Genomic DNA, 26,534 nt, shown 5'->3' with positions numbered 1-26,534 from the left:
AAACAAAACTACCCTACAAAATAACACAATCCAGTATTATTAGATAGAATATTTCTGAACTTGCCTGGAACCAAGGCAGCAAATGGTCTCCTTTTTCAAGATAAATATTGCACTATCATAGTAGCCAATCTACATGCCAAAAATGTCCAAGGATTTCCTTTCCCCAATAATAGTATCTGTTAATTATTGGTTTTTGATACTGTTAATTGTTTCGATAATTGATGGCTTTAAACTTAGTTAAACATGGACTATACATCATAGTTCTTTGGCTATAACTGTTAAAAGAGGTTGTTAATCACAGAGTTTCTTTCGTGAAATTGTTTGCATTTTAAAGGTTACATTACATATCGTGCATAACAAAAATACTGTAAACTGTCTATGAAAATATTACAACCTTCCTCTGGTTTCAGATTCAAAAGTTTCAGCTGCTTATAGTTTTGATTACAAGTTTCAATAGAACAAAAACAGAAGAAATTATGTACCGAAAGGTGCTTCATGACGCCTTCTAGTCCCATTCTAAGGCCCTTATCTCACTTCCTATACCGATCAAATTACTTCTTTTATATTCTTCTATATATGAAAATTAAATCAAAGTAAAAACATTAATGTAAATAAAAATATCTTGAACTGGACTTTCGCAGTCTCTCTCACTGTCGCTCTCTCACAGCGCCGCTTCATGTACACCGTGGCTTGCAGTGGACTAATGACATTCTAAAATCCTACACACCTATGTACTGATGATGGTTTATTAACCAAATAAAACTTTGCATGGAAAATCACAGTCAACTGTAATACCCAGTTAAGAAATTGAAAATTATTATAAAAGGCCATGGACTTGAATACTTTTAATGCATTGCACAGTGACATTAACATGGGGAAGAATGCAACTTACATAAGCATAAGCAGTTTACATTGCAACTCAAAAACTATCCAAATAGAGATAGCAAGTCCAAAGATTAATAGCAACTACGGAATTTTTCTACAAATTAAGCTGAAGAACTTTCTTATGTACAATGCAGTAGGAGCCCTCTAGAATTGGAAATTAAGGTAGAATATAATCCCACAATGACAATCCTTGGGTGCAAGTCAAGCACACTCTTGGTTTAATTAGTTGGTCACGAAATGGTACCTGGCATCAACATAGCTCTCGACATCCCAGAGGAATGAGCCAAAGGTTACAGCCTCCAAAATAAGCCTTCTCAACCCTGCAAAGCTTATCTTGATGAGCTCGTCTTTAGAAGAATCAATGGTCCCTTCCGGCGTGATGACGATCTCCGGCCTCCCAAACAATGCCTCTGTGTGTTTCTCAATGATGCCAAAAGCTTCCTTTGACCTTATGGTCGCATACCTCTGTAAGGTCTCTGAATCAAATGACATAACATATGACCTCAGCCGGCTGGGCTTAATTGCTTGGCTAGGCCCTCCGGCACCAAAGCTGGGGGAAGACCAAGACACCTCAGGATGAGTCTCCCCCATCTGAGGAGAAGGGCGCGGCCTCGACTCATCCGGCATCACTTGCTTAATGGCACTCTCCTCTTCTTCCGATCCCCATGGGAGGGACTTCATCGATTTCTCGAGCTGAAATCGCTGGTCCACCCTCTTCAGGAAATAGCCATACATCACAGAAGCAGCATAGACTTGCCCTACACGAAGCTTGCTTATCGGCGCAACGGTGTTCGAGTCCGCCAACCGCTGCCCCAGTATAAGAGACAGATGATTCTTGATCATCTCATAAGCCTCAGGAGAATGAAGCCCCTCAAGCTTCTCCTCCTCAGGTGGCCACTGGTCGATTCTGCCGGAGGGGTCAGCTGATCCGGCCAGAGAAGGAACCAGAGTAACATCAGCTTCGACAAACTTCTGAACAACCAAGGCATAGAGTATCTCCTCCAAAGCCCTTCTCCTCTCGTTAGCCTTCACCTCCGCGATCCTCCTATGGGTCCCGAACCAGAAAAGATCAAAAATCTCCCTGCCTATTGCAAGTAACTCATCATTTGAAAAGCAAAAAGATTGAACTTTTTTACCTGTATAAAACGAGTTCGCTTCCAGATGGGGTCGGCTCCTCCTTAATCTTCTCGGCCTCGCGGTCAGTGTGGAGCTGCTCTAGCTGTTGCTCGACAGCGGCGGGGAGGAGATGGGGATGGCTGACGAGGATCTGAGACAGGAATTGCCCAACAGGCGATTCCAATCGGAGAGGAGCGATCGGAGAGGAAGACCCAGATGAAGAAGACGACGAGGCTCTAATAGCATAGCTCCTCCGAGGACCGAATGGCCTCTTCCCTCGCTTCAACACCGAGATCGAACCAAAACCCTAGCACAAGACCAAATACATCAGAATCAAACCGAAACCCTAATAGGAAAAAGATCGATTACATAGCAACATCCACGTACCTTGATCGATCTACTGAAAAAATGGGATTTTCCATCGAATCGGACGAGATCTGGCCGGCGAGATCCAACTTCGCAAGCTCGGAAGAGGTAAAGGGGAGATCGAATCGCCGCGGCGGTTTCCATGGATCGAAAAATCTAGCACCTGCAATACGAGAAAAAAAAACCCTAGATGAAGGAAAATCGAGGAACTCGGAAAGAAGAACGCGTCGAATTCGGATCAAATCCCCTCACCAATGGAAGAATCGGGGACACGGATAGAGATAGGGTAAGGGGGTCAAAACTCAAAAGTTTGGGTTTTGGAGATAGATTTGCTCGGGAACACGACGGAATGGGAACAACGCTTCGATACGGCGCCCACGTTAAACGACTTCGTCTATTTATCTATATAACTCTTGGACTCTAGAGTGGAAGGAGAAATGGCGCTGCTATTCGACATTATTACGGATCGCGCCATTCTAGAGAGAGATTTTTTATATATAGAGAGAGAGAGAGAGGCTTTAATAAACACACATATCGATAATAAACGACCATATCTATAGACATTCCCTATAACTAAATAAGTCAAAGACTTGTTAGTATTCTAATTAATGAAACTATACAATCTCTCCAGTGATATCCAGTCAACTAAGTTGGCTGTGAAAATCTAGGGCCAGTTTCGTCAAATCCCCTGGATGACGTGGTTGATTGGTATTCTTGTATTCGGATCTTTCCTCCACGGGTTTATTAGATTCCTCAAGTACAGTCTAGAGAGGAAGTAATTCTTGGAATTGGGCATGTTGGCACTCTTCAGTCCTCACATTCTCTGTCAAATACTCGCCACCAGAACTTGGAGTAGGCAAGAGAACAACTTGGCAAGAAATCCGTGGCTATTCATTGACACAATCTGTGGCTGCAAAAATATCAAGTGTGATTGCGTAGTTTTGTTTGTTTTTTAGGTATGAGAGGGAAACTTGCAGTTATAGGTTTCATGGGAATCCCTCTGGCTATTAGTTCTGCTGCACCACTCAAATTTTGGGTCAAAAATGCATGAAGGAATCAATGTTTGTGTTCAACCCTGATTCAGAAAACAATCAGGTTCTTTTCACTCATTCAGATCATAACAAACAGTACAACTATAGAAGAACAAAACTTTGCTCATTAATTGGAGCTCTTGAATACAAGAACGCATGCAAGTTCTTTTTTACGATACACAGGCCCCTCTGGACGGCGATGATGCAGAAGGTTTTTACACAATATAGCACAGAAACAGATGCAGACAATTACTCGCTAACCTAAGTTATAACACATATTCATGTACATAAGTCCGACCGTGTAATATTCAACACATCTGCGAGCCTATAGTGAAGTCGGGCTAACACCACAGGAACAGCACAGCTTCAAATAATGACTTGCCTTTGGAGAATATCTTCTTTTAGCCATTCATGCAATGTGCAGACAATTCGAGTAGTCAGATGATACGAAGTGCTGTTCTTTCTCGCAATGCGGCCATTATCTGTCATGAAGTGTATCAGTCGTTCTTAAGATGGTTATCAATGACTGGAGCCTTGGAGAAAGACCTTTGCTACCGCCTGATGGAGTTGCTTTTCCTCGAAAGGTTTGGAGACATAACCATCCATTCCACATTTCATGCACTCCTCATACGTTGCCTGGATTACATCTGCTGTCATAGCTAGGATTGGCAGGTGCCATTGGGTATTTGTGGAACCTTCCTCTGAAGCAGTACCTCCATTTTTTGTCTGCTCATTCACTTTACTCTCCATCAAGCGGATCTGCCGGGTAGCCTCAAATCTGGAAGCCAAAGACACTTTTTTTTCGTCATGGATGGAAATGTCACAAGCAATTGCTGATGTCATCATCCAAGCAAATACAATAAACGCTAATAATATTCAGGATATTGCGTAAATTAGAAGTTAGCATGAATGTTCCAACTATGACATCATTACCATCGTTTTAATCCAGGGGAAATAGCAAAATATGGTGTTGACAGCTTAACAATTTTTTCCCCACAAGAAAGTAGAAGACATTGCTTAAATCTTTCGATCTTCATAGTCGAGTATTGGCACTTCAGGAGACACGAAGTTTAGTGCCTATGTAATACTGATCCATAAAGTTTCTCATGATTTCAGGATCAATATTTCCGAATGGTAAAAAAAATGAAACTGCCCTTGTTTGTTCGCACAAATCAACAGGTGTAGAAGGCTTCTGATTTATTTGGGCATCTTCAATTGGCTCCTCACTGTCATATTGTTTGGTTGGAACTTCCCAAAGAGTAATGCGGAAATATAGTCCATTATTTCTAGTAGGATATCTAAAGAAGTATTCACATATGTATTTGCTAAGCCAGGTGCCATTATATTCAGTATGCATATGGCAACGGCTAGTTCATATTATTATAGACTATGATTTTCCCAAATTGATGTCATTGGGTGAAAAAAAAAAGGATCAACAGTATTTGAACAAAAATAACCCAATATTGAGAATTACAGAACTTGAGATATTTCCAATATAACAGATTCAGAACTTACCCATCCATTTCTGGCATCTGAACGTCCATGAAACAGGCATCAAATTTGTGCGGCATTTGTAAAATGACAAGCGCATCTTTGCCACTTTCAGTACATTCCACTTTCGCCCCATACTTTTTCAAGGTACCTGCAGCCACTCGGAGATTCACCTTATTATCATCTACCACCAGTATATTCTTTCCAACTAGCAAGTCATGAAGGCCAGCTGGTCCATTGGGCTTCTCTTTACTTGGCCGCAGTCCCATTCCAAGAGCATGTTGAAGACAAGCTGCTACTGTACTTGATCTCAGCGGCTTCATGATGACTGTATCAACTGAAAAGCTTAATTTTGTCTTTTCAGCATCAGAGTTTGCAAGAAGAATCACCTTGGGTACATCAGCTGTGTAACCGTTTCTCCGTTCCAATAGTTGCTCTTGTAAGCAGACATCTTCTTTAGAGCCCCATGAATCATTCTCAATCAAGAATAAAAATGGGTGTTTTCCATCTCTGCTGCATAAAATACACAGTACAGATGTAAGAAGCACTAAGTACAATCAAACTGAAAAGAAATAGACAAGAAGAAAAGGAAGTGCTAAACAATGAAAGGACCATGAAAAATCTGGTAGTACTTAAGACTTTCAGGTCTGAAAATGATCTGTCCAACCCATAAAAAGGAATGAAGAAATCATAAGGAGAAAAGAAAAGAGAAGAGTTTTACTTTGACGCTAAGAGAACAGTCTATACAAGCATAAATGGTGAAAAAAAAGAAATCATCCGACTACATGAGGTTTCTTATAAGGCAAAGAGTGGGAAGAGACAACATTTAAGCAGCCATACAAACTTCTACCAGAGAGGTTGTATCTATGTACAGGTTTAAATGTAGAACTAAGTTTATGTTATATAAGCATAAGCAATGGTGAGTCAATGGAGTCTTGAAAAAAAGTTGTTCTTGATACATAAATTTTGAGACAAAAAGATGCAATTACTCTTAATAATTTTGGAAAAGAAGGCATCCTGTGTTTCTGTATAGTTTGCTCCTGACAATTATTAAGTTGTGTTCAAACTTCAAAGCAATAACAACATAAAAACAACATAAAAACAACATAAAACATAAAGCAAACTTGTCTCCATTTATGCACACAAAATAGATGCCTTTACAGTGAGGGGAGCTAGCATCAGTGAAAGGCTTACCCAGATGTTGAACTGCCATTACATACAGATAATGCATGAACTGCCAGGTCAACAGTACTGACAGGTTCAACTGTAATTCCCAACCTTTGCAGATGATATTTTGTTACAGCAGCTCTTACTGGTCTTCTATCAACTAAAATTGCTTTTGCTCCTTTAAAACAGGTAGGCAGATTGTCTGAAACATCCCTCCTTGCATCGGTACCAGAACTTGTTGCTCTTTTGAGGACAGCAGTGAATGTAAATGTGCTTCCAACATGAGGTCGACTTACAAAGTTTATTTGGCCACCCATCAGTTCAACCAGACATTTACTGATGCTCAAGCCAATCCCTGTTCCTCCATAGTTCCTGGAAGTTGAGCTGTCAGCTTGCATAAAAGGTGTGAAAACCCGATCCTGAGCTAGTAATGGGATACCAATCCCAGTATCCTCCACACTGACTACCAGTGTAACTACATCAGAACTATTCTCATATGGCATCCCATTTTCAGGTGCATGCAGCATGGTTGACTCGTAAGATAGCAACAACTTGAAATTTTCCCAGTTATTTCTGCTATCAGCTGCTTCTAAACCACTTAAAGTATTATATTTTGTTCCAATAGACACAACTCTAGCTTCATCTCTATGACCATTCAAGCCAGCATCAACCTTTGCATCAGTCACCAGATTTGAATGGTCTGCTAGGTGAACTTGGACAAATATATGGCCCCGTTCCGTAAACTGTGACAAGTTAAAAATAGACACTTATTAACCAAAGTTGCACTTAATGTTGGTCATGGACTACAATTTTATAATGACTTGACTGATGGATTCAAGATCTTACAATTTTTATGAATGTTAGCTTTACCATCAAGTATACTTCTAACAAATCAAAACTAATAAAACCAGGAATACACAGTAAACATACTTTCACAACAGAGGGAGTAAACTAAACGGAACGGTTAACCGATGTTTGACACAGAGAAAAAAGAGGTGATCAGCAAACATGGTATACTTACTTTAATTGAATTTCCCACTAAATTTGTGATTATTTGCCGAAACCTCCCAGGATCCCCTAGGAGTACTTCAGGAACTCTGTCAGAGACATATACAGCAAGCTACATATTGAAAAATGGTAATCAGTAGGTTGGGAGACATGGGTAAGAAGCCTATCAACAAAATACAGATGAATTTTGCATTTATTGAGAGAATGTAAGAGCACAGAGTGAGGTTCATATTTAAAGTAGCAATGACATGTTGAACTTTCTAGATCTGTGGTCGTCAAAAGACTGTGCACGCTAAATTCCTGATACTTTTAAATGGAATCAAACTCACCTCGATGCCCTTCTCTCTTGACTTAGCAGAAAACAAAGAGATGACATCATCCAGGACAGATCGCAGGTCAAATGCCACTGACTCAAGCTCTAATTTTCCAGCTTCAATCTTTGCACGGTCAAGAACTTCATTTATTAGTGATATCAATGCCTTACCACAGACTTGAGCAGTTTGAGCATAATCTTTCTGGGTAGAATTTAGATCCGTATCTAATAGCATATCTAGCATCCCTGCAAATAGAAAACAATATTAACTTTTCCAAGGTTTTTATTTCCACCTAACTGAAAAATCAAAAAGCTATAACACAATAAGAAAGAATGATTACCAAGGACACCATTCATGGGTGTTCTGATCTCATGAGAAACAGTAGCAAGGAACTGCCATTGATGAAAGGAAAAAAGATTCAGATTTTAATACATACAGGACTAGATGCATAGGATTTTTCAACAAATAAGACCTGAGATTTAGCAACATCTGCAGCCTCTGCTTGTTTCTTTAGCTCTTCCATTTTCCTGCAATCTTCCTTAACATTATCATAGCGATTCCAAGCAGCATATAGTATATATCCCGCAAGCATACATATAACAAAAACACCAGATGGTGTGGTCATTGCTGATAGTGGAACAGGGGGCCTCTTACTATACCTGCTCAGGAAAATTCAAGATGGTAATATAAAAGAAAATGGAAAGTAACTTTAATTCTGCAAATGACTCAGGAGACGGACTTACCGGCATACCATGTGGTGCTTCCTAAAGGGATCTCCAAAATCAAGCATACTAATATGTGAGAGTGACACAAAACCATCAGGAAGTTGGGGTCCATACATGACAAGTGGCTTGGAAGCATTAGTGATGTCGTACACATTGACCATTAAATCCTGATTGCCAGCAAGCTGCCTCAGCAAATTCTCCACAAGTGATTCAACATCAAATGCTCCTCCAAGATACCTGAAAACAAGAAAAAGTATTTATAATTTTTCTTCGAACAAGAAAGCTCCAGTCAAAAGCTTTGCTCAAATATTAAGAATCCAAAAAATTGTTCTTCTTATGCTATTAACTTTGTTTCATTGATTGGAATTAACTATTCGTTTTTATGTGTTTTCAACTTTCCTTGTTCAATGCTAAGCTGATGGGCAATTTAATGCTACACCAATGTATCTTCGAATAAAGTAGAAGCTACAAGTTTTCAGCCAGTAAAACACATTGGCAGTCCATAATAACAAAGAATCTTAATTCTAGAAGGCAACTCATTTGAGTCCAGTAGAACAAAAGGAGTAGTTATAATTCGACCTAAGTGTTGCTCAATAGGTCATCAGACCATGAATTGTGACAAGGAACAATGTATTCACCTTCTTAAAGTACTGCACGGGCGTTGCAATCTTAGATTCTTTATTTGTCCGTTATATTGTCAATACATGTCAAGACAAATTTACTAATTTTGTCGGCTCAGAGGGTTACCATCAATGTTTCTTTATCTTATTTGAAAGTAAAAGAAACAAAGATACATATGCACAATAGTCTATAGGGGATCCCCTGGATGATAGATAAAAGCAACAATGCTCACCCTGCAGTAGCTTCCACTCGTTGCTCTACCGTTGCATCTGCAGATAAATCCGAACGATAAACAGGAAAAGTTAAAACCACTCCTAGGTGATTTGACCCCAGAAGCCTAAATGGGCTCGTAAGAACAGCTTTTCCAGTAGCCCTAGCCCTTAAAATGTTTTCCCTATCCTCCTACAATGCAAACAATGACAACGTTTGGTATCAACAGGGAAGCAATCCCAAGCAGCCAAAAGAAACGATGGAGGAAAGGACTAAAACAGAGCTAACAGACCTCGCCAGACATCATATCAAGGGCGCCGATATAGGAGATGGTCTCCTGAGAATAGATCACCGGCGCATACTCATCCTGCACTGGTGACGGCTCCTTCTTCATTGTCCTGATAGTCCATCCTTGCTGACTCTCAAAAAGCTCTCTTTCAGAATGAAACACCCTCTGTGCATACGCAACGCCACTCAACAATGGACGCTCGAATGATGTCCGTGCTGTATAATCTGCAAATGTCTCCTGAATTCAAAACTCAATGAGGAAACCAATAATCCAACCACAAGCACTGCCAAATAGCAGAAGAGGAAACCAAAGATCAATCATCCAAGGAGATATATATATAGCAACTGCAGTCAAAGACTTTAAGGCAGTTAAATAAAGAAAATCTGTCACAAGAACAATAACTGCACCAGAATAACTGGGCAACACAGAGATACTATTAATTAAATCAAAGAAAAATCTAAGAAGCTACAAGCTCTGCTTCTTGGACCTGGTCAAGGGAGGGGGGATCCTTCTGGTAGTGAAAGGTGGATACAAGGATGGCGAGGGCGTGGACATGATTGACACTGACGGCGAACTGGTCCTGGAGCATCCGGGCTCGCTCTTCGCACATGCTCACGAGACCTTCCTCAGCTTTCCGCATGCTCAACCTCCGGATGTACCAATGCAAGCCGACCCAGATCGCCATGGATGTAGCCACCCACACCACCACTATTGCCGTCCGATTCAACCACCACCTCCTCCACAAACCACCACCAGTCACTTCCCTTGAGCCCATCTCCTAAAACCCCCAAGGAGAAAAACCAACAGCTACCTCCCCTGCCAACTGAAACAACCCCAACTTCCCTAAGCCCCTTTCTATCCTTCGACGGAGACAGAAAGAGTCATAAAGATTGGAACTTGGAGCCTTCTCTCCATTGCTCTCCACTCCTACTTCCAATCCCACCAAATCCCATTACCGAATTGGGTCCGTGGTCCATAAAAGAGGAGAGAGAAAGAAAGAGAGAGCTGGAAGGATCTAAATGGAAGGAAATGCAACGCAAAAGGGAGAACAGGGGGGAGGAGATGACGGAATAAATTATTCAGGGGGGAAGGCAACTGAATCGAATTTGCTGGATATCACAAGATACGCTACATTAAACTATTCCTCTCTTTCCTGTACTTATCCCTATAACTTGATCCCCTAAATCTCCTCGTCCCCACCTTCCCCGCCTTTTCCCCCCTTATTTTATTCCCACTCTCTCTCCTTCCAAAATGGGATCAACAGTACTGGGCCTTCTTCATCTCCTCATCCAGCTCCAATCTGCGATCAAATACCGCTCTTGAGCTCGTTTCTGATCGACCCAGACGGAAAACCCCAATTTTTCCCCGTGATTTGAGATCAAAATCGCATCTTGTCGCGGACTGAGCTCAAGCAAAGCTATTTAGCTTCTTTTATCTAGGGTTAGGGCTTTTGGGGTTGGGGTGGGGGTGGGGGTGGGGAGGAAGCCATTAGAGGCCCTTAAAGGATTGCGCCGTCCAAGGGGCATCGGACAAAGACGGCATCGCCGTAGGCGTAGGAGTACAGTATCTCTCATGAATTTACCAAAAACACCCTGACTCACATTAACTCTATCAAGGTAGATGCTCCACTATAGGTACGAGGGTATTTTGGTCATCGAATGTGTTCCTTGGAGGTAGTTCCTAGTTAGCACTCAGCAGTATGGACTTTGAATTGACTAAATTGCCCTCAATGGCTTTTCTTATTTTCAAGCCAACCCAATAAGAATGAACTTACTATTCTCATTTTGGACATAATGTTTGGATAAGAACAAACTTCTTTCGTCTCAGATAATGCAACCAAATTTTATCACCGATCAAGTATTTCTTATACTCTAGTTATCCACTTTCATTCTATCCATATTTTTTTTTCTTACTAAAGATAATTATACTCTAATAGAATTGATAGGTATCTTATTCATGACCAAGATGGTCATGAGTTCAACTTCAACCCTAAATAATATTATTGAGAAATTGTTTAGTAGTTAGTGGTTTGGTGGCTTGGCTTGATTCAGTTGATAGCTCGGTAGTGCGGTTAGCTTGGAAGTACAACTTGGCAACGTGATCGCTTGGAGCAGGTCTCGACGACGTTGGGACCTAAAGTGTCTCTATATCTAGGGAGAGTTGGCCTTTTATCCAATCCATATCTAACTTTCGAGCTCATAAATGATTAAAATAAAAAAAAGATAATTATACCTGCACATTCCCTAAACTATCTATCTAACGATGTAGGCTTTTTAAACTATTAAAAATATTTTTATCTAACATGTGTGACAATAAAAAAAGTTAAAAAAAAGACTATAATATCCCCTAGAAAGATAAATAATAGTTTAGTAAACTAAAATTTATGTCTCTTCTTTCCTTCAAAATGATGTAATTTGGACATAATAATTTATAGATTAAAAAAGAAACTAAAGTAAAAATTTCTTAAGATATTTTTAATAGATGAAGAAATCTATGTATTAAAAGAATCATGGAAAACGCATAAAAGAAGATAATAATTCAAAGGGTGATTTGATACCTCAAGATGGGGAGAGTTTATTGGAGCAAAAAAGGCAAAGTTGTGTGTCAACAGTAGTGGCAAACTGTACACTCACATGGACTTCCATACATTGGATAAAAGAGAAAGAGAGTAGCACTTGAGAAAAAAAAGTTTAAGTTCTGGTGGACCAAATCCTTCATCATTTTTAAGGAGGTATGCCAATAAAACAATGATCACTATCTAGTAAGTTGCTTACTAATTGTTCTTATTTGATGAATAGATATTGAATATGTAACAATTTAATTTATATGATATCAAATAATATCAGAGGCCTTTATTTAATGAAAGAGTATTTGGGGATTTTGACCACCATTTTTTTTTAAAAAAAATCTATATAATCTATAAGGTAAGAAGGTTTATATATAATCACTAACAATCTAATCAAAATGAAATATTGTGAGGATTCTTATCAGACACATGATATCTTGGCTTGTCTAGAATCTAGATTTTTTACCAGCCTATTCTGATTACATGTTGCTGAATCATAGAAGAGAAGACATTGGAACTGGAATTATAAAAACAATAGTACCAGAGGATTGCCTCCTCCTCTCTCTCTCTCTCTCTCTCTCTAAAAGGTTGAAGTGGATTGTTTAATCATTGAAGCACTACTAATTCGTACAAGTTTAGCAATTTGTACTACACTACCTTGAATTATGCTATGCTTAGAAACCACCATGAACTGTTCACAATGTTCTTTTCTGTACTTTCCTAATATAATAATCATCTGTCTATTAAAAAAGACTTACTCTTGGCTAGATTTAAGGGAAGGAAATGAATCCCAGGGATGGCATAGTTTACAATAATGAACACATCTCCTTGTCAAGGTTCAATGCTCCTATCAGACCTTTTTTGGGCCCTCAACTTGGATCCTTTATGTGCAACTTGTAATTAAAACTTTGCAAAGGGAACTTGGCCCCCTTTGGTTTTGCTTATCTACGTCTACTGCCCATCAAGTTTCACTCATAAACAAATAGGCAACTGTTCATGACTCAATTGTGATTTGAACTAGAAGCAAGCACTGAATAAATTAAGATCTGCAGAAGTTGAAAGTTGCTACTATTCATATCCTTAATTACCTTAGCCTCACATATTGATCACAAGAAATTGTTCAATAATGCATTGGAAGTGGTCTGCCATGTGGGTGTTCTTCCATTTGCCTCAGTTTTTTTGTCAGTCGAGAGATCATCTAGTGGATGGCACTCAGATCCATATTCCAACAATTTCTTTATCTGACTTACAGTTCTTATTTTATGGGGACATATCCTAATCTGTGACATAAAGCAAGCCCTGAGATAGAGTGGATATACCTACACCACCATACTATAATTGCAACATGATTGACTCAGATCTTGAGCTTGTGTCATCTATTCCTCTTCCCTCATAAGAAAGATAGGTATCCACAAGTCACAATTAGTTGCAACCAATGTTTCTGAAATAACTTTGCCAATCTATTACTTGCCCATAGTTAACTTTTCAAAATTTGCTTTTATAGATACCTCAACCTTCTCTGAATGATTGAGTAGTTCTCATTTCTCAAATGTTACAAGGCATAAGTTTGATTCCTTTGGGCAAATCATGAGAAATGTGTACTTGCTCGCGTATAACTCTCATTATGCATAAGTTGGTAGGAGGCATTAAGTGATTGCTTATGCTAATTTATCCCCCAATGTCGCTGCTGCAGATAATCGGTCGTAGTAGCTCTCGAGCTTATGAGGACTCGTAGAATCTGAAGACTTGGTGAACTAATATTTGTGGTTGACCTTGTGTTGTTTTTATGCCTCATGAATGATATAATGGACTTAGTTCAGATCTTACTGGAAAGAAAGTCATACACAACTTATCATTCATCATGGTAATCATAAGTTAAAAATTGGATAACATTTATATGTTATCATTGGATAACTATTCATGATGTGAATACCATTGGATAAAATATGTCGCGCAAAAAGACGGATCAATTTAAGGACAACTACACACTTTTAAAAAGAATGTATAGATTTTCAGCAAAAAAAACCTCCACTACCAGGACTAGGCCTACTAAAATGTGTCGAATCTAGACATGGGGAAGTGTTAGAATATCATAAAATAAATTCTGCACTTTCTATCAGCTTAAGACTCGTAGTGCAGGTGATGATGTATTATCTTAAAATCAAGTTATAATCACATAAGAACAATCTGACAAAATATACAGTAGTCAGCAAATCAGAAATAACTCTGAATTGCATACTGAATTCAGTACTACAATGAGAAATCCAAGTTAATAGTTTCAATTTTAAAGATGAAAGCCATAGGCAACCAAAATTTAGAAGGAAATTAGGAGGAAACTCATGCACAATGCCCATACTTCATCACATACCTACTGTACAGTGCAAGGAAGCACTTGCAGGAATCAAAATATAGCAAGCTTGATACAAATATAAAGATAGATAGGATCCAAGGGACTCAAAGTTTAAGAGTTAGATCAGGCTCGTCTACTTGTAAGGGGATGATTGCACCATAACTCATACATGAATTTTGTGTTGATTCAAAACCGGCGCCAATGGTCTGCCTATAGCTTCCTGGCCAATACAAACTGAAGTCATCCTCTATAATCGGTGCCATTGGCCCAAGCAATCCCCATGAGACTCTTGAGCTGCCATGATTCTCTTGCCTTACATTTACCACTTGATGCGCTGCAGAGTGAGTCTTAATTTCCAATGAATAGAGTGTAGAGCCTTGGAGGGGTAGTGATGCCATACTAGGATAAGCATAGACAAATGCATCCATGTTCATTGCCTGCTTTGCAAGGGTCCTCTCTCTTTTGTGAGCATTTTGATGGCCGCCTAAGGCTTGTGAGCTGAAGAACTTTCTTTGGCAATAGTTGCATGAGAAGACTCTTGGGTGGTTATAAGCATCAAGAGATCGACTGTCGTTGCTGCTCTTGAAGGTGTTTGACAACGAAATGATGGCAGATTCCGATGAATATAGCTTCATAGTAAGGGAGAGATCAAGGGTGGTTGCATCCTTGACGAAAGGGATGTTGGAAGGCACTTGATTGCTGACTTCAGATGTTTCATCAGGTAGTTCTACTGTGGACGTGTTCATGTCTAATTCTGTGTATAAGCAAGAAGGAAATCTTTATTCTGAACTTGCATGCATGATCCTTTCAGCTGCATAGATGATTATCGCAACACTTCAATGCTCTTTCTGAAATCTAAAGTTCAGCTTACATAACTAACTTACTAATATGTTCTAGGCATGTATCTGAACTTGGAAAAAAAATGATTAAAATTTCTGAAGCTAATCAAATTGGCTCTACTTTTAACCACATGAATGCCTGTTAAATTAAGTTTAATTTACTGAAGTGTGGATATAATGGGAACGGTCTAGTCATCGAAAAGTTCAGATCTCACTCTATAGGAGTAAGTAGATAGTAAATTATGACTAAAATGATAATGAAATTTCCATTATCTAGGAAAGTTACTTTGATGAGAAATCAGATATTTAAACAGGAGGGTGCAACTCAGAGTAACTTGCTGATACATTCTATATATTATCAGGGCACGACTCAAAGATCGCAGATCTGAAAGCCAGTTTTAAGAATTAAAGACAGTTCTTAAACCTAGGAAACATAGCACTAGGAAGCAAATTTTCGTGTCGCTGAAAGTTGCGTAAGAAGAACTAGAGATGCTTAAAGCTTTGCTTTTACAACCATGCTCCTACGCATTTGTTTTCTGTCTAGTTTGATTAATAATCATAAAATTTACATCAACAGCATAGAAAGGAAACATAGACATTAAATAGCTGGAAAAAAAAGACTAAAATGAACTATACTTTTCAGTTGAGTATTTACCTCTTAGTAACTGTACTCATCATCAATTGATAAATTTTCCAAATGGAGAATCATCCAGAAATAAATCATCCACAAATTAGATTCGGTAAGCATTAAAAGGAAACAGTAAAGTAGCAATAGGAACCCCCTCTATGTTTGTTAGCAGATATTCATCAAACATGCAACAATTACACACAAACATTTGAAACTGCAAGCCTACCACTCATCAGGATTTCAAACTAATCAGTCAAAAGAACCAAGAACACAACAATAGAGTACCAAACAGACAATCATCACATAGAAAAAAGAAATGGTTCAGAGATCTGAAGCACATACAAGCCGAGGAAAGAGATAGAAAAAAGACACTGGGTTGAGGTGTGGGGTGCTCTGGAATGGGTATGTGTAATGGCATGTAGTGATGTTAATTATAGCAATAGGAGGCTTGGAGACTGCTGGGGGGGAGAGGTCAGAGGTGGTAAGAGAAGGATATATGACACTATGTATATCTTGTGGAATTATGGGTGAGAAAGTTGGATAGCACCTTCAATAACTAAGATACTCCTGCTAACACACACAATCAAAGAGCTTTTTAAAAAAGAAGTCCACTGTACTATCACTTTGAAGCACTACAAGTGCTACTATTAGCATAGAAATTAGAAAGATAAGAGGATATTATAGTCCCCATACAGACACAGAGAGCAATGGAGAGAAAGGGGACCACTGCTATGCCATCTGAGTCCTCTGCTCTACTGCCATGCAATACTCATTTCAGTGTCTGGCCTCTATTTGGTATTTTCCAAGAACTAGTCATCTGTGTCAGTGGAGCCAAATGGAGTACAATTTTATTAAGGGGTACGATATAGATTGTTAATCTGTTATCTAATCGCTTAAGCTTTTACAATAATTAGTTAATCCCTATTTTCTAGTATCCATTCCTTTTGGGTCGAATGATTATCTAACATAATTCACCACAATAAGGGAAGTAAGACTTTCAGCAGCAATAATATGTTTCAGTACATAAAACTTTTATACAATCATTCCATGCACAATTTTTATTCTTTTCGCTACACAAAAACAATGTTAAAAGAAAAAAAAAATTGCCCACAAATCCATATCTTGGTAATAAACTCCAGGATTTATATTGCAGTTAGAAGGCTTTAATTAGAGCTAGGAGAATGCTCTTGGGAGGCCAACTGAGATGCTAACAGCTATTCCAAAGAGGAGGAGGAAAAGGCCAGTGAAATTGATGACGCGGGTCTCGGATCCGGGTAACCCGCTCTTCTCCATCAACCCGGTCTCCGCCGTGCATATCGTCATGAGGAAGATGGCCAGGCCGGCGGAGGCATGCAGAGGGGACATCATATCCCGGGTGCGAAGTGGAGCTCTTGGAAACCAGAAGAAGAAGAAGGCAAACAACCACTGCAATGGAATAGTAAGGGTTAGAAGAGTATAAAAACAATTTCAAGAAAATATTGTTATCATCGATATCACCACTTTTAAGCTTTTAGAGTAGTCGATAAATTAACATAATATCATACTAACAAAAATTAAACAACTCAATTATTGATATGGATTTATTTATATCATTCGGGAATATAAAAAATATAAGCAGAAATATTATAGTCATTATCTATATCAGTTAATTTAACTCATCTATATGGTAATTGTCGGTTAACGGACAGCGTGTTTTTTAGATGATAGAAGCAAAACACAAGATCGGATGATAAATACCGATTCGATTCGATGTAGGGTGTTAACGATAATAAAAATTGGAAAAGTTAAAAATGGTGGTAATGAGAAAATAAGAACTGGCCTGCAAGCCAAAGAGGCAAATGGTGCACATCCCCAACCATGAGTGCAAGCTAACCATGTCTGGTGCCTCACTCTCCTTATGGTACTTAAAGGCAGCATAAACGCCAAGTATTCCAAGAGTTAATGCAACTAAGTGAAGCATCATGTGGATGAACTTTTGCACCTTCTTCTCCAGTCGAACTGTCTTATAAACCATGACACCTGTGGAGAAGATGAGGACAATTACTTTTTGTATACTTCTCACGATCAACTAAAGAGTACATAAGAAGAATCGGGTATAGAATTTGGTGTTCATATATGGTTAGATCCTACCTTCTCCAATGAAAATTATGAACCCCAAGCACATCACCAGAGGATGCACCTGTTTGGAAACAGCAAAGAGTTATATAACAAACCAGTATCTATTGTACTGCCAGAAGATAAGATACCGATCTATGCATGTTAAATGATTAAAGTTATCAAATAAATGTAAAAGTAGGACTAAAAGTACACATTTTTGATGTTCCCAACTCATGAAACAATGCCATCCACTTTTACCCAAAAAGAAAACAAAACGCATAAAAACACCGATGCCTTGGCCACTTTACACATAGAGAATTGTTCTACTTCTTGAATCTCGTTATATATAAAGAGATAGTACTTATATTTCATGACATATTGATTATCTAAAAAAAAGAAAAAGAAATCGTTAGTCACGAAACCAAACATATGAGATTTGTAAGGAACTGAATAGACTTTCAGAAGGTTTTACGTGATCGAAGAGATCAATGTGTCACGAAAAAACTAAATAAGTAAATAAGAATGTCAGAGTGAAAATGGGTAGTCTTTTAGAGGACGTACATTAAAGACGAGGTCAGGGTTATCTGAATGGAGGTTGACACCCCCACCAAAGTGAAGCACCCATACAAGCATGAGAATGGCCGCCGTCAGGGCAAACACATGAGCTGCCATGGTGGCGTAGGAGACTACGATGTCCGCCGGGCTTCTGACGAACAACGCCATGGCTGGCCGGTGGGGAGGGTTAGGGTTGGAGAGGGAGAGAGGAGCAAAGTTGGCATTCTCATGGAGTTAGGTCTTATACTCTTATCAAAGAAGGTTGCTTGCTTCCGTCCTTTGTAAGAATTATCCCATTCGATGTTTGTTATTTGGGTTAGGTTTGGTATATACATCGGAGACCGGATCCTCCGCATTGAACATTGCAGGAATTCGGTGCATTCGACGTACCTGGCAGGTTATAATCGGCTGTGAGAGCTTAAGATCCGTGAGTTCCTGCAGCCGTGGGTGCGGGCGAGGTTCCGGGGAGAAGTTTGGAACCTAAAAGCAAGGCATCTGATGGAGCTAAAATGGGGGCTTTGTAACGTTAGTTTGGACTTTGGAGTTACTTTACTTGCATGGGAGGTTCAAAGATCTTTTAATATTTTGATGAGGAATTTTAAATTTTCATGCCTTGCTTGATTTGAATTTGGAACTTAATTCTTTCCATGTTCTTATGTGGTGCATCGAATCTAAATTTAAGCTTGATCCGACTATGAGTTTATAGTTAACTGCACAAGTAATTGGAGTCCTATCTGTCCAAAGAAATAACACTCTATAAATCATGATATCGTATACATATATACTTATGTTTGTACTAATCGAGGAAGCTAAGTTCAAATTTAAAAAAGGAAGTTAGCTTGGCTCAGCTTGAGCTCGGCTATTATTTTTGAAATGAATTAAGCTTGATCCACAAGCTTAAATTTAATTCAGAGCTAAGCTTGAGCTAGATCAATCTTACATGTCAATAAGACTCGATTTATATTTAATAAATATAATATTTATTAGTCATAATAATAAATGAGGCTAGATCATAGTTGGTTTCATAGAATAGAGTAATAATCTCTTATCTATTATACTAAGATGAATTGGACTCAATGTAAGCTTGATTAAAGTTCGAAATAGGCTTGAATCCGCTTAGCAAGTAGCTCATTCAAGCTTGAGCTCAGAAATAAGCTGGAGTTAAAACTTATTTATTCAAACTTGGTGCATTAGATCAGGCTTAAAATTAATTTCTAGCCGAGTTTGAACACAGATCTACTCAAGCAAGCTTGGCTTAAGTTACACCCTCAAAATATGCGTTTGATCCCAAAAGGCCAACCGCTAGCTCACATTTTTCTCCTTTTCCTTTCTTCTTGTCCCTTCTCCTTTCTTTCTTTTTTTTTTAGTCCTTCTCGTCCTCCTCCTCGTCCTCCTCTCTCTCATATTTTTTCTTACTCTCCTCTCTTCTTTTGTTTTCATCTCCCACAGGCCATAGGTTAAGTTCAAATGGCTCATGAATAGTATGATTGAGGAGTGAGCTAGTAAGTGATAATAGGCTATAAATTTTAGCCCCACCCAAAATCAACTCAACTCAAAACAATAGTGGCAAACAAAGGGTTGGTTTTAAAAAATTGGCTTGAACCCAACCTCGTCTACTTAACATTAGGTCTAACTAAAAACACTAGCAATGCTAAACCATGCCCCTTTTTGACTTAGATCCAATATAAGTCTGCGCTAGGATTTATTAAGACTAAATAATCTAATTTCAAGCTCATTCAACCCTTGCATCGGTACTAGCTCTACTAGGGTTTGTAGTAGAATCTTTTCCTCTCTTAAAGAGCCTTTCTCTAGTCCCAGTGGCTAGGAGAGGGAAAAGACCTTCCCTCTCATTCGTTCTTCTCTCTTTTTCTTCTCTCTTTCATTTTTGTTCTTCTCTCACTTTATAGGTTTCGTCTAGATTTCATATGCTCGGTGAGCTTGATGCCTTTTTCAACATATCTCTTATTATTTTTCTGTCTATCAAGCATATAATATCTTATTAAAATTAATGATTAATTACGTCAACACCCCCTTAAATTATATCCAGTTTCAAAGAGGCTTCCTAAACTTTTTTAGGTTACAATCTCACTCCTAAACACTCTAAAAATTTTAATGTCACCCTTCCGTTAGCGTACCGTCAGAAAAATTAGATGAGTCAGCTTACATGGCGATTATATCAGATGTAATTAATTCTAAATGACCTAAATATCCTCGTAATATTTGCACAACCCATTAATTAAATTAAAATAAAAAATATTCTAATAAATAAATTAATTTTTCTTATTATTATATCTAATCTCCTTCCTTCACTCCTCACCGTCGCCACTGTATTCTCTCCCTCCCTCCCTCTCCGAGCTGCCACACTGTGTGGGACGGGGAGGCCGTGAGGCAACGACAAGCTTTGCTGCCAAGCCGCGTGGGACGGGATGCCGTGGGAGAGAGTAAGGAGAGAAGATGGTAAGATATTTAACATTTTAATTTATTTTTTAAATTTAATTATATTGTGATATATTAATTAGAGGTATAGTTAGTTATTACGCACGCGTTTTTCGTCACTCCCGTTATCGGTTTCACTTTACTTCCAAAGTTTACGGGTGACATTATAATCTAAAAAAGTCTTTATAAAAATCGAGTATAGTTCAGGAGGTTTCAACATAATTAACATAAAACTATTCTCGCCTTTTTCATTAAAAAAATAAAATAATTCAAACTCAATTTGAAAATAACTCAATGGAATCCAAATGGTGCCAAAGTCGGGTTCTAAATAATTGCAACCCCATCCACTTAACTTTCTCCATCTTAAACCTTTTTGGAAAGAGAGAGAGAGGGAGAGAGAGAGGAATTAGGAATTACTCGTCCTTGGTGTTTGGTGTTGGGCGTAAAGCACCAACTCTTTCCGGACCCAGAGGCCACAACTAATCCATTCATTCCTCGCCGCGGCATGAGACTTGGAGGGGCAGAGTTGTCACCAGTTACTATATAAAGATATAAACCCATGTGGTCACGCAACTGCCAACTTGCACCTCTCCCCCAATGCTCAGAAATACCTTCTCTCTTTCCAATTCTGCCCCTCAGTTCAAAGTTCAAAGTTCAAATCCAAAAAGAAGAAGAAGAAGAAGAAGAAGATTGAAGAGGGAGGAGGAGGAGGAGTCATGCAAACGTATCTAAGACTAAATTATATAAATTCGTATACTTGGATTTATTGCCAATAATACTCAACCCGTGAACGAAGCCTGCCCCCCCCCGCCCCCGCCCCCTATCCATCGTGAACTTATCCATCTTCTTCTGTCCCAGATTTGATTTTCTATTTACCAAACTAGCCGTCTCTAAAATTTTATTTACTAAAATAGTTCACTTTAAACTTTAGATAGAAATATCAACCAGTGATAAATTTAGGTGTCACCGAATTTTTTTTCAGCTAATTCTTTGCCTTAATTTATTTTCTGGTTGCCGGAGTTGATCAAATCACTGACTTTATATTAGAAAAAGTACACTGAATTTATTAGCGCTTCCTATGAATTGTCTACTGATAACTATATTAAAATAAAACTCGGTTTTATATCTGAAATTAACTTTGATAAATAAAGTTGAGAGAGGATAATTTTATTTTTGTCAAATTAAAAATTTATCTTATTTTTTTTAATTAATTATAAGTTATAATAACTCGTCAGACGCTAATATTAAAGGAGGCATCATCATATCCACCAAATTCAAGATATTATGATCTAAGACCGTAAATAATCGCAAGCTTAATAAATAGAAAATACTTTTAGACGGTAATTGCTGCATTTGCACACATTCAATTCAATTCGATTCGATGGCATGCCGTGATCTGATCGATTTGCCAAATGAAAACTGTACAAAATTCTAATATATTTTTTTAATTTTCTAGTTCACACAGTGACAAATATACGAATATAAGAATGGTTGAGGATGTTTTTTTTGTGACACTTTCTTAAAAATTAGAGGAATTGAATTGAAAATAGGAAACAAGAGAGGGTGCAGGGTGCGAAACGAAAAACCCTAATACTAAACAGTCAAAGGGGCATTTTCGGGAAGCTCCGGTATCATTATTCCAGACAAACCCAGCAAAAAGAATCCGCCACCCTTCCCCATGTGCCCCTCCATGTGCTAAGCTACCACTCATTCTCTCTACTCTCCCTACTCTCTACTCTCTCTCTCTCTCTCCAGAGAAACCATCGTCTCCTTTTCCTTTCTATCCTCTCTCATTCTATCCTCCACACCATGGTCATGGTGATGGGTTCCCGTCACCGCCCGGATCAACTCACCATGCTCCTCTTCCTCCTCTTACTCCCCTTCGTCCTCGACGGTAACCTCCACCGCGCGGCTGCGGAGACATCCCCAACCGACTCCGCCGCGATGCTTGCCATCGCCCGCTCCCTCGGCGCGGATCGGGCCCTCTCCTGGACCGGATCCGACCCGTGCTCCTCCTGGGCCGGGGTCACGTGCTCCGCGGACGGTCGGGTCACCGCGATCCAGGTCGGCAACCGCAGCCTCACCGGCTCACTGCCCGCCGACGTACGCAACCTGACCGCCCTCACGCGACTGGAGCTCCAGGCCAACTCCCTCACTGGACAGCTCCCATCCCTCTCGGGCCTCTCCAGTCTCCAAACCCTCTTCCTCCATTCCAACTTCTTTTCCTCCGTCCCAGTCGACTTCTTCTCCGGTCTCTCCTCCCTCTCCTCCGTCTCCCTCGACGACAACCCCTTCGAACCGTGGCCGATTCCTTCCTCCCTCGCCGACGCCACCAACCTCGTCAACTTCTCCGCCAACTCCGCCAACGTCTCCGGCGCCCTTCCCGAGTTCTTCGCCACCGCGTTCCCATCTCTCGACCGCCTCGCGTTGGCCTTCAACCTCCTCTCCGGTCCCGTTCCCGCCGCGTTTGCTACTTCGCCGCTCCGTGCGCTCTGGCTCAACAACCAGCAAGGCGCTCGCTTCTCCGGCCCCATCGACTTCGTCGCTAATATGAGCTCGTTGGAGCAGCTCTGGTTGCATTCCAATGACTTCTCCGGCCCGTTGCCGGACTTCTCAGGGCTCACCAGTCTCTGGGATATCCAATTGCGGGACAATAGACTCACCGGGCCGGTGCCCAAGTCGCTAATTGAGCTTAAATCGCTGCAGAAGATAACTTTGACGAACAATTTGCTCCAGGGTCCGGTGCCTGTTTTCCCGAGCTCCGTGAAGGAGGTGGATCTCGTCCCTAGCACTGAAAAGTTCTGCCTTTCGAAGGCAGGAGACTGCGATCCGCGCGTAAATGTGCTGTTGTCGACAGTCTCATCGTTCGGGTACCCAGCTCGGTTCGCGGAGAACTGGGCGGGGAATGACCCATGTAAAAATGGGTGGTTAGGGATTAGCTGTGATGCAGGGGGAAACATTACTGTGATTAATTTCCAGCGGATGGGATTGAATGGGACTATCTCACCAGATTTTGCGTCGATTGTGTCGCTGCAGAGGCTGCTTCTGTCAAACAATAACCTCACTGGGACGATTCCGATGACTCTCACGAGTTTGCCATCGCTGAAGGAATTGGATGTGGCCAACAACTCCCTATGGGGGAAAGTTCCAAGCTTTAACAAGAATGTCCTGGTGAAAACTGCGGGGAACCTGAATATAGGGAAGGATGTGCCTATGACACCTTCCTCGAACTCCAGTACTCCTGGTAGTGGCAATGCTCCGAATCCGGCTGCTTCTGGTGGTGAGAGTAGTGCTACTAGTGGGAAGTCTTCCTCAGTTCCGGTAGGAGTCGTCGCTGGCTCAGTGGTTGCAGCGGTGGTGTGTATTAGCCTGATTGGGCTGTTGGGTTTCTGCTACTACAAGAGAAAGCAGCAACATTTTGGCAGAGTTCAGAGCCCCAACACTACTGTGATACACCCACGACATTCCAGTTCTGACCCAGATACCGTGAAGATCACTGTTGCGGGTTCGAATTTGAATGGTGGAATGGGAAGCGCGAGTGACAGCTACAGCAGGGGGAGCAGCGGTCCGAGTGATATCCATATGGTTGAGGCTGGGAATATGGTGATCTCCATTCAAGTCCTTAGGAATGTGACCAACAATTTCAGTGAGGAGAATGTCTTGGGCCGTGGAGGGTTCGGGACCGTTTATAAGGGTGAGCTCCATGACGGTACCAAGATTGCAGTGAAAAGGATGGAGTCTGGGGTGATGGGCACAAAAGGATTAAATGAGTTCAAGTCGGAGATTGCAGTCCTCACCAAGGTCAGGCACCGGCATCTGGTCTCACTCCTAGGTTACTGCTTGGATGGCAATGAGAGGCTCTTGGTCTATGAGTACATGCCTCAGGGGGCACTCAGTAAACATCTCTTTGATTGGAAGGAAGAATGTTTGAAGCCACTGGAATGGAAGAAGAGGTTGAGCATTGCACTAGATGTGGCAAGGGGAGTTGAATATTTGCACAGTTTGGCTCATCAGAGCTTCATCCATAGGGATCTCAAGCCTTCTAACATTCTCCTTGGGGATGATATGAAGGCAAAGGTTGCAGACTTTGGCCTAGTTCGCCTTGCACCTGCTGATGGTAAATGCTATTCTGTCGAGACCAGGCTTGCTGGAACTTTTGGGTATCTTGCTCCAGAATATGCAGGTGATTACTCATTCCTCTTAACCACTTATAGATCCTATAGTGTATACACTGTAAAAATATAACAATATAATACATTAAAAAATGATGCTAGATATCATTTTCCACTTCTTTTATGTGGTACTTTCCTACATGAAGAAACTATGTACTATCTCTTTGTTCTAGTCTTTGTGGACATATTTATTTGACGCGTGCTTGTCAGATAGTTTGTACTAAAGAGGAAAGATAGGTTATGCACTACTAACTATACCTTAGATGGATTCCCCTTGTTTGTTGAAAAGGAGATTACATAAAAACAGATACATTCTGTGTAAAAGGGGTGGCATTCGACACAGACATTTAAAATCTTATTTAATGGCCTTCAGTGACAGACTGTACCCTATATTGTCAAGTGTAAATTATCTACAAGTATAATTAAGAAATTCAATTTGCTCAACTTTGAGAGTTGTCACTTGAGAAATTAATGCTTTACTGAAAATAGTTTCATCTCATTTTTCTTGACTGTTAAAAGCTCTTTGAGTGGTCCTGTACCAAACTAAGGAAACAAATACACAAAGTTATTTGCCCAAATTGGTTTTTAGCTTAGTTTGTGATAATCAACCAATTATATTGCACAAATTGGAAGAACTTCAATTTGTTTTGTTTAGGATGCCTCGAACATGTTTGCAAGTTTCTTTCACTATTGATACTTGGGTAGATTATCTTCTCTTCAGTTGCTCTTTGTGGTAACAAAAAACACATGAATTTGCAGTAACTGGCCGTGTGACTACAAAAGCTGATGTATTCAGCTTTGGTGTTATATTGATGGAGCTGATCACTGGCCGGAAAGCACTTGATGAGAGTCAGCCTGAGGAGAGCGTGCACTTGGTAACATGGTTCCGGAGGATGCAGCTTAACAAGGACACTTTCCGAAAGGCTATTGACCCAACAATCGACCTCGATGAGGAGACACTCACAAGCATTAGCACCGTTGCAGAGTTGGCTGGCCATTGTTGTGCCAGGGAGCCTTACCAGAGGCCTGACATGGGGCACGCAGTCAACGTCCTGTCCTCTCTTGCAGAGATGTGGAAACCTTCTGATCCTGATTCAGAGGACAGTTATGGGATTGATCTCGACATGACTTTGCCACAGGCATTAAAGAAATGGCAGGCATTCGAGGATAGTAGCCATATGGATGGCGCAACATCATCATTCGTTGCAAGCTTGGACAACACTCAGACCAGCATACCCACGAGGCCGCCGGGCTTTGCTGACTCATTCACCTCAGCTGATGGAAGATAGATAGGAAGTATCAAATTTGGAAAGGAATCCTAAGTGAGATTTTGTTCACTTCATTTCTTTGGCTTCACTTTTGTTTTTCTCGTCATGTATGATGATGATGATCTTTACCCGAACCACTTAATCTCTTCAGGTTTCCAAACAGTGGTTTTATACCTTCAGTCTTTTGATTTGTTTCAGTCTTGAGCTGAACTACATATGCTCATGTGTTGCTCCTCTTTATTGGTAGATTAGATAAGAAGATTGAACAGTCCACTTGTATTTATTAAGGAGCTGCAAATCCTGCTATTTGTCAACTGTGTCATGCTATGTTTTGTGGGTTTCCTACCTATCTTTTACATCATTGTTTACAATCTAAGTTTGAGCGGCAGGATTCGAGGTA

General features: G+C 40.1%; 5 protein-coding genes across 7 annotated transcripts; 1 reads left to right on the top strand and 4 right to left on the bottom strand.

The window, feature by feature from the left end:
- Positions 1–832: 832 nt before the first annotated feature.
- On the bottom strand, positions 833–2,775 carry LOC140774601 (UV-B-induced protein At3g17800, chloroplastic-like). Its single transcript, XM_073117665.1, has 4 exons — positions 2,620–2,775; positions 2,389–2,530; positions 2,022–2,308; positions 833–1,930 (listed from the first exon to the last, which is right to left on the bottom strand). The coding sequence occupies exons 2-4, from the start codon at positions 2,509–2,511 to the stop codon at positions 1,108–1,110; spliced, it is 1,233 nt and encodes a 410-aa protein (XP_072973766.1). The 5' UTR covers positions 2,512–2,530; positions 2,620–2,775; the 3' UTR covers positions 833–1,107.
- A 728-nt stretch (positions 2,776–3,503) lies between these two features.
- LOC140774599 (probable histidine kinase 4) lies at positions 3,504–10,689 on the bottom strand. Of its 3 annotated transcripts, none has more exons than XM_073117662.1 (11): positions 9,711–10,689; positions 9,227–9,460; positions 8,957–9,126; positions 8,122–8,340; positions 7,851–8,037; positions 7,719–7,770; positions 7,394–7,623; positions 7,078–7,176; positions 6,084–6,799; positions 4,914–5,402; positions 3,504–4,176 (listed from the first exon to the last, which is right to left on the bottom strand). In XM_073117662.1, the coding sequence occupies exons 1-11, from the start codon at positions 9,996–9,998 to the stop codon at positions 3,918–3,920; spliced, it is 2,943 nt and encodes a 980-aa protein (XP_072973763.1). In that variant the 5' UTR covers positions 9,999–10,689; the 3' UTR covers positions 3,504–3,917. The 3 variants fall into 3 exon arrangements, with proteins under 3 accessions (XP_072973763.1, XP_072973764.1, XP_072973765.1); XM_073117663.1 differs by having other exon boundaries at positions 4,914–5,399; XM_073117664.1 differs by having other exon boundaries at positions 9,227–9,447.
- Positions 10,690–14,243: 3,554 nt separating this feature from the next.
- On the bottom strand, positions 14,244–14,885 carry LOC140773262 (zinc finger protein 4-like). The gene has a single exon (XM_073115741.1). The coding sequence runs from the start codon at positions 14,883–14,885 to the stop codon at positions 14,244–14,246; it is 642 nt and encodes a 213-aa protein (XP_072971842.1).
- Positions 14,886–16,609: 1,724 nt separating this feature from the next.
- Positions 16,610–18,513, bottom strand: LOC140774528 (probable transmembrane ascorbate ferrireductase 3). Its single transcript, XM_073117559.1, has 4 exons — positions 18,265–18,513; positions 17,737–17,785; positions 17,426–17,625; positions 16,610–17,031 (listed from the first exon to the last, which is right to left on the bottom strand). Exons 1-4 carry the CDS (start codon positions 18,424–18,426, stop codon positions 16,780–16,782), a joined length of 663 nt encoding a protein of 220 aa, XP_072973660.1. The 5' UTR covers positions 18,427–18,513; the 3' UTR covers positions 16,610–16,779.
- A 3,861-nt stretch (positions 18,514–22,374) lies between these two features.
- LOC140774489 (receptor protein kinase TMK1-like) lies at positions 22,375–26,448 on the top strand. The gene is made up of 2 exons (XM_073117502.1): positions 22,375–24,877; positions 25,626–26,448. Exons 1-2 carry the CDS (start codon positions 22,504–22,506, stop codon positions 26,153–26,155), a joined length of 2,904 nt encoding a protein of 967 aa, XP_072973603.1. The 5' UTR covers positions 22,375–22,503; the 3' UTR covers positions 26,156–26,448.
- The last annotated feature ends 86 nt before the right edge of the window (positions 26,449–26,534 follow it).

Source organism: Typha angustifolia, chromosome 13 (assembly GCF_048772165.1).
Source record: "Typha angustifolia cultivar Huaian chromosome 13, ASM4877216v1, whole genome shotgun sequence".
NCBI lineage: Eukaryota > Viridiplantae > Streptophyta > Magnoliopsida > Poales > Typhaceae > Typha > Typha angustifolia.
The sequence above is the reverse complement of the archived record's forward strand: the minus strand, read 5'-3'. Positions and strand labels throughout refer to the sequence as shown.

Bases quoted from the DNA above. Each gene is read 5' to 3' on its own strand.
- LOC140774528 (XM_073117559.1), bottom strand. From the start codon at position 18,426: ATGGCGTTGTTCGTCAGAAGCCCGGCGGACATCGTAGTCTCCTACGCC. The intron at 17,626-17,736 runs GTAGGATCTAAC...TCTTCTCCACAG, and splicing joins CATAATTTTCATTGGAGAAG to GTGTCATGGTTTATAAGACA. The intron at 17,032-17,425 runs GCCAGTTCTTAT...ATTCCATTGCAG, and splicing joins TTTGCCTCTTTGGCTTGCAG to TGGTTGTTTGCCTTCTTCTT.
- LOC140774601 (XM_073117665.1), bottom strand. From the start codon at position 2,511: ATGGAAACCGCCGCGGCGATTCGATCTCCCCTTTACCTCTTCCGAGCT. The intron at 2,309-2,388 runs GTACGTGGATGT...GTCTTGTGCTAG, and splicing joins TTTTCAGTAGATCGATCAAG to GGTTTTGGTTCGATCTCGGT. The intron at 1,931-2,021 runs GTAAAAAAGTTC...CGGGACCCATAG, and splicing joins AGCGAACTCGTTTTATACAG to GAGGATCGCGGAGGTGAAGG.
- LOC140774489 (XM_073117502.1), top strand. From the start codon at position 22,504: ATGGTCATGGTGATGGGTTCCCGTCACCGCCCGGATCAACTCACCATG. The intron at 24,878-25,625 runs GTGATTACTCAT...ATGAATTTGCAG, and splicing joins TCTTGCTCCAGAATATGCAG to TAACTGGCCGTGTGACTACA.
- LOC140774599 (XM_073117662.1), bottom strand. From the start codon at position 9,998: ATGGGCTCAAGGGAAGTGACTGGTGGTGGTTTGTGGAGGAGGTGGTGG. The intron at 8,038-8,121 runs GTAAGTCCGTCT...TTTCCTGAGCAG, and splicing joins AAGCACCACATGGTATGCCG to GTATAGTAAGAGGCCCCCTG. The intron at 7,177-7,393 runs GTGAGTTTGATT...TTCAATATGTAG, and splicing joins CAAGAGAGAAGGGCATCGAG to CTTGCTGTATATGTCTCTGA.
- LOC140773262 (XM_073115741.1), bottom strand. From the start codon at position 14,885: ATGAACACGTCCACAGTAGAACTACCTGATGAAACATCTGAAGTCAGC.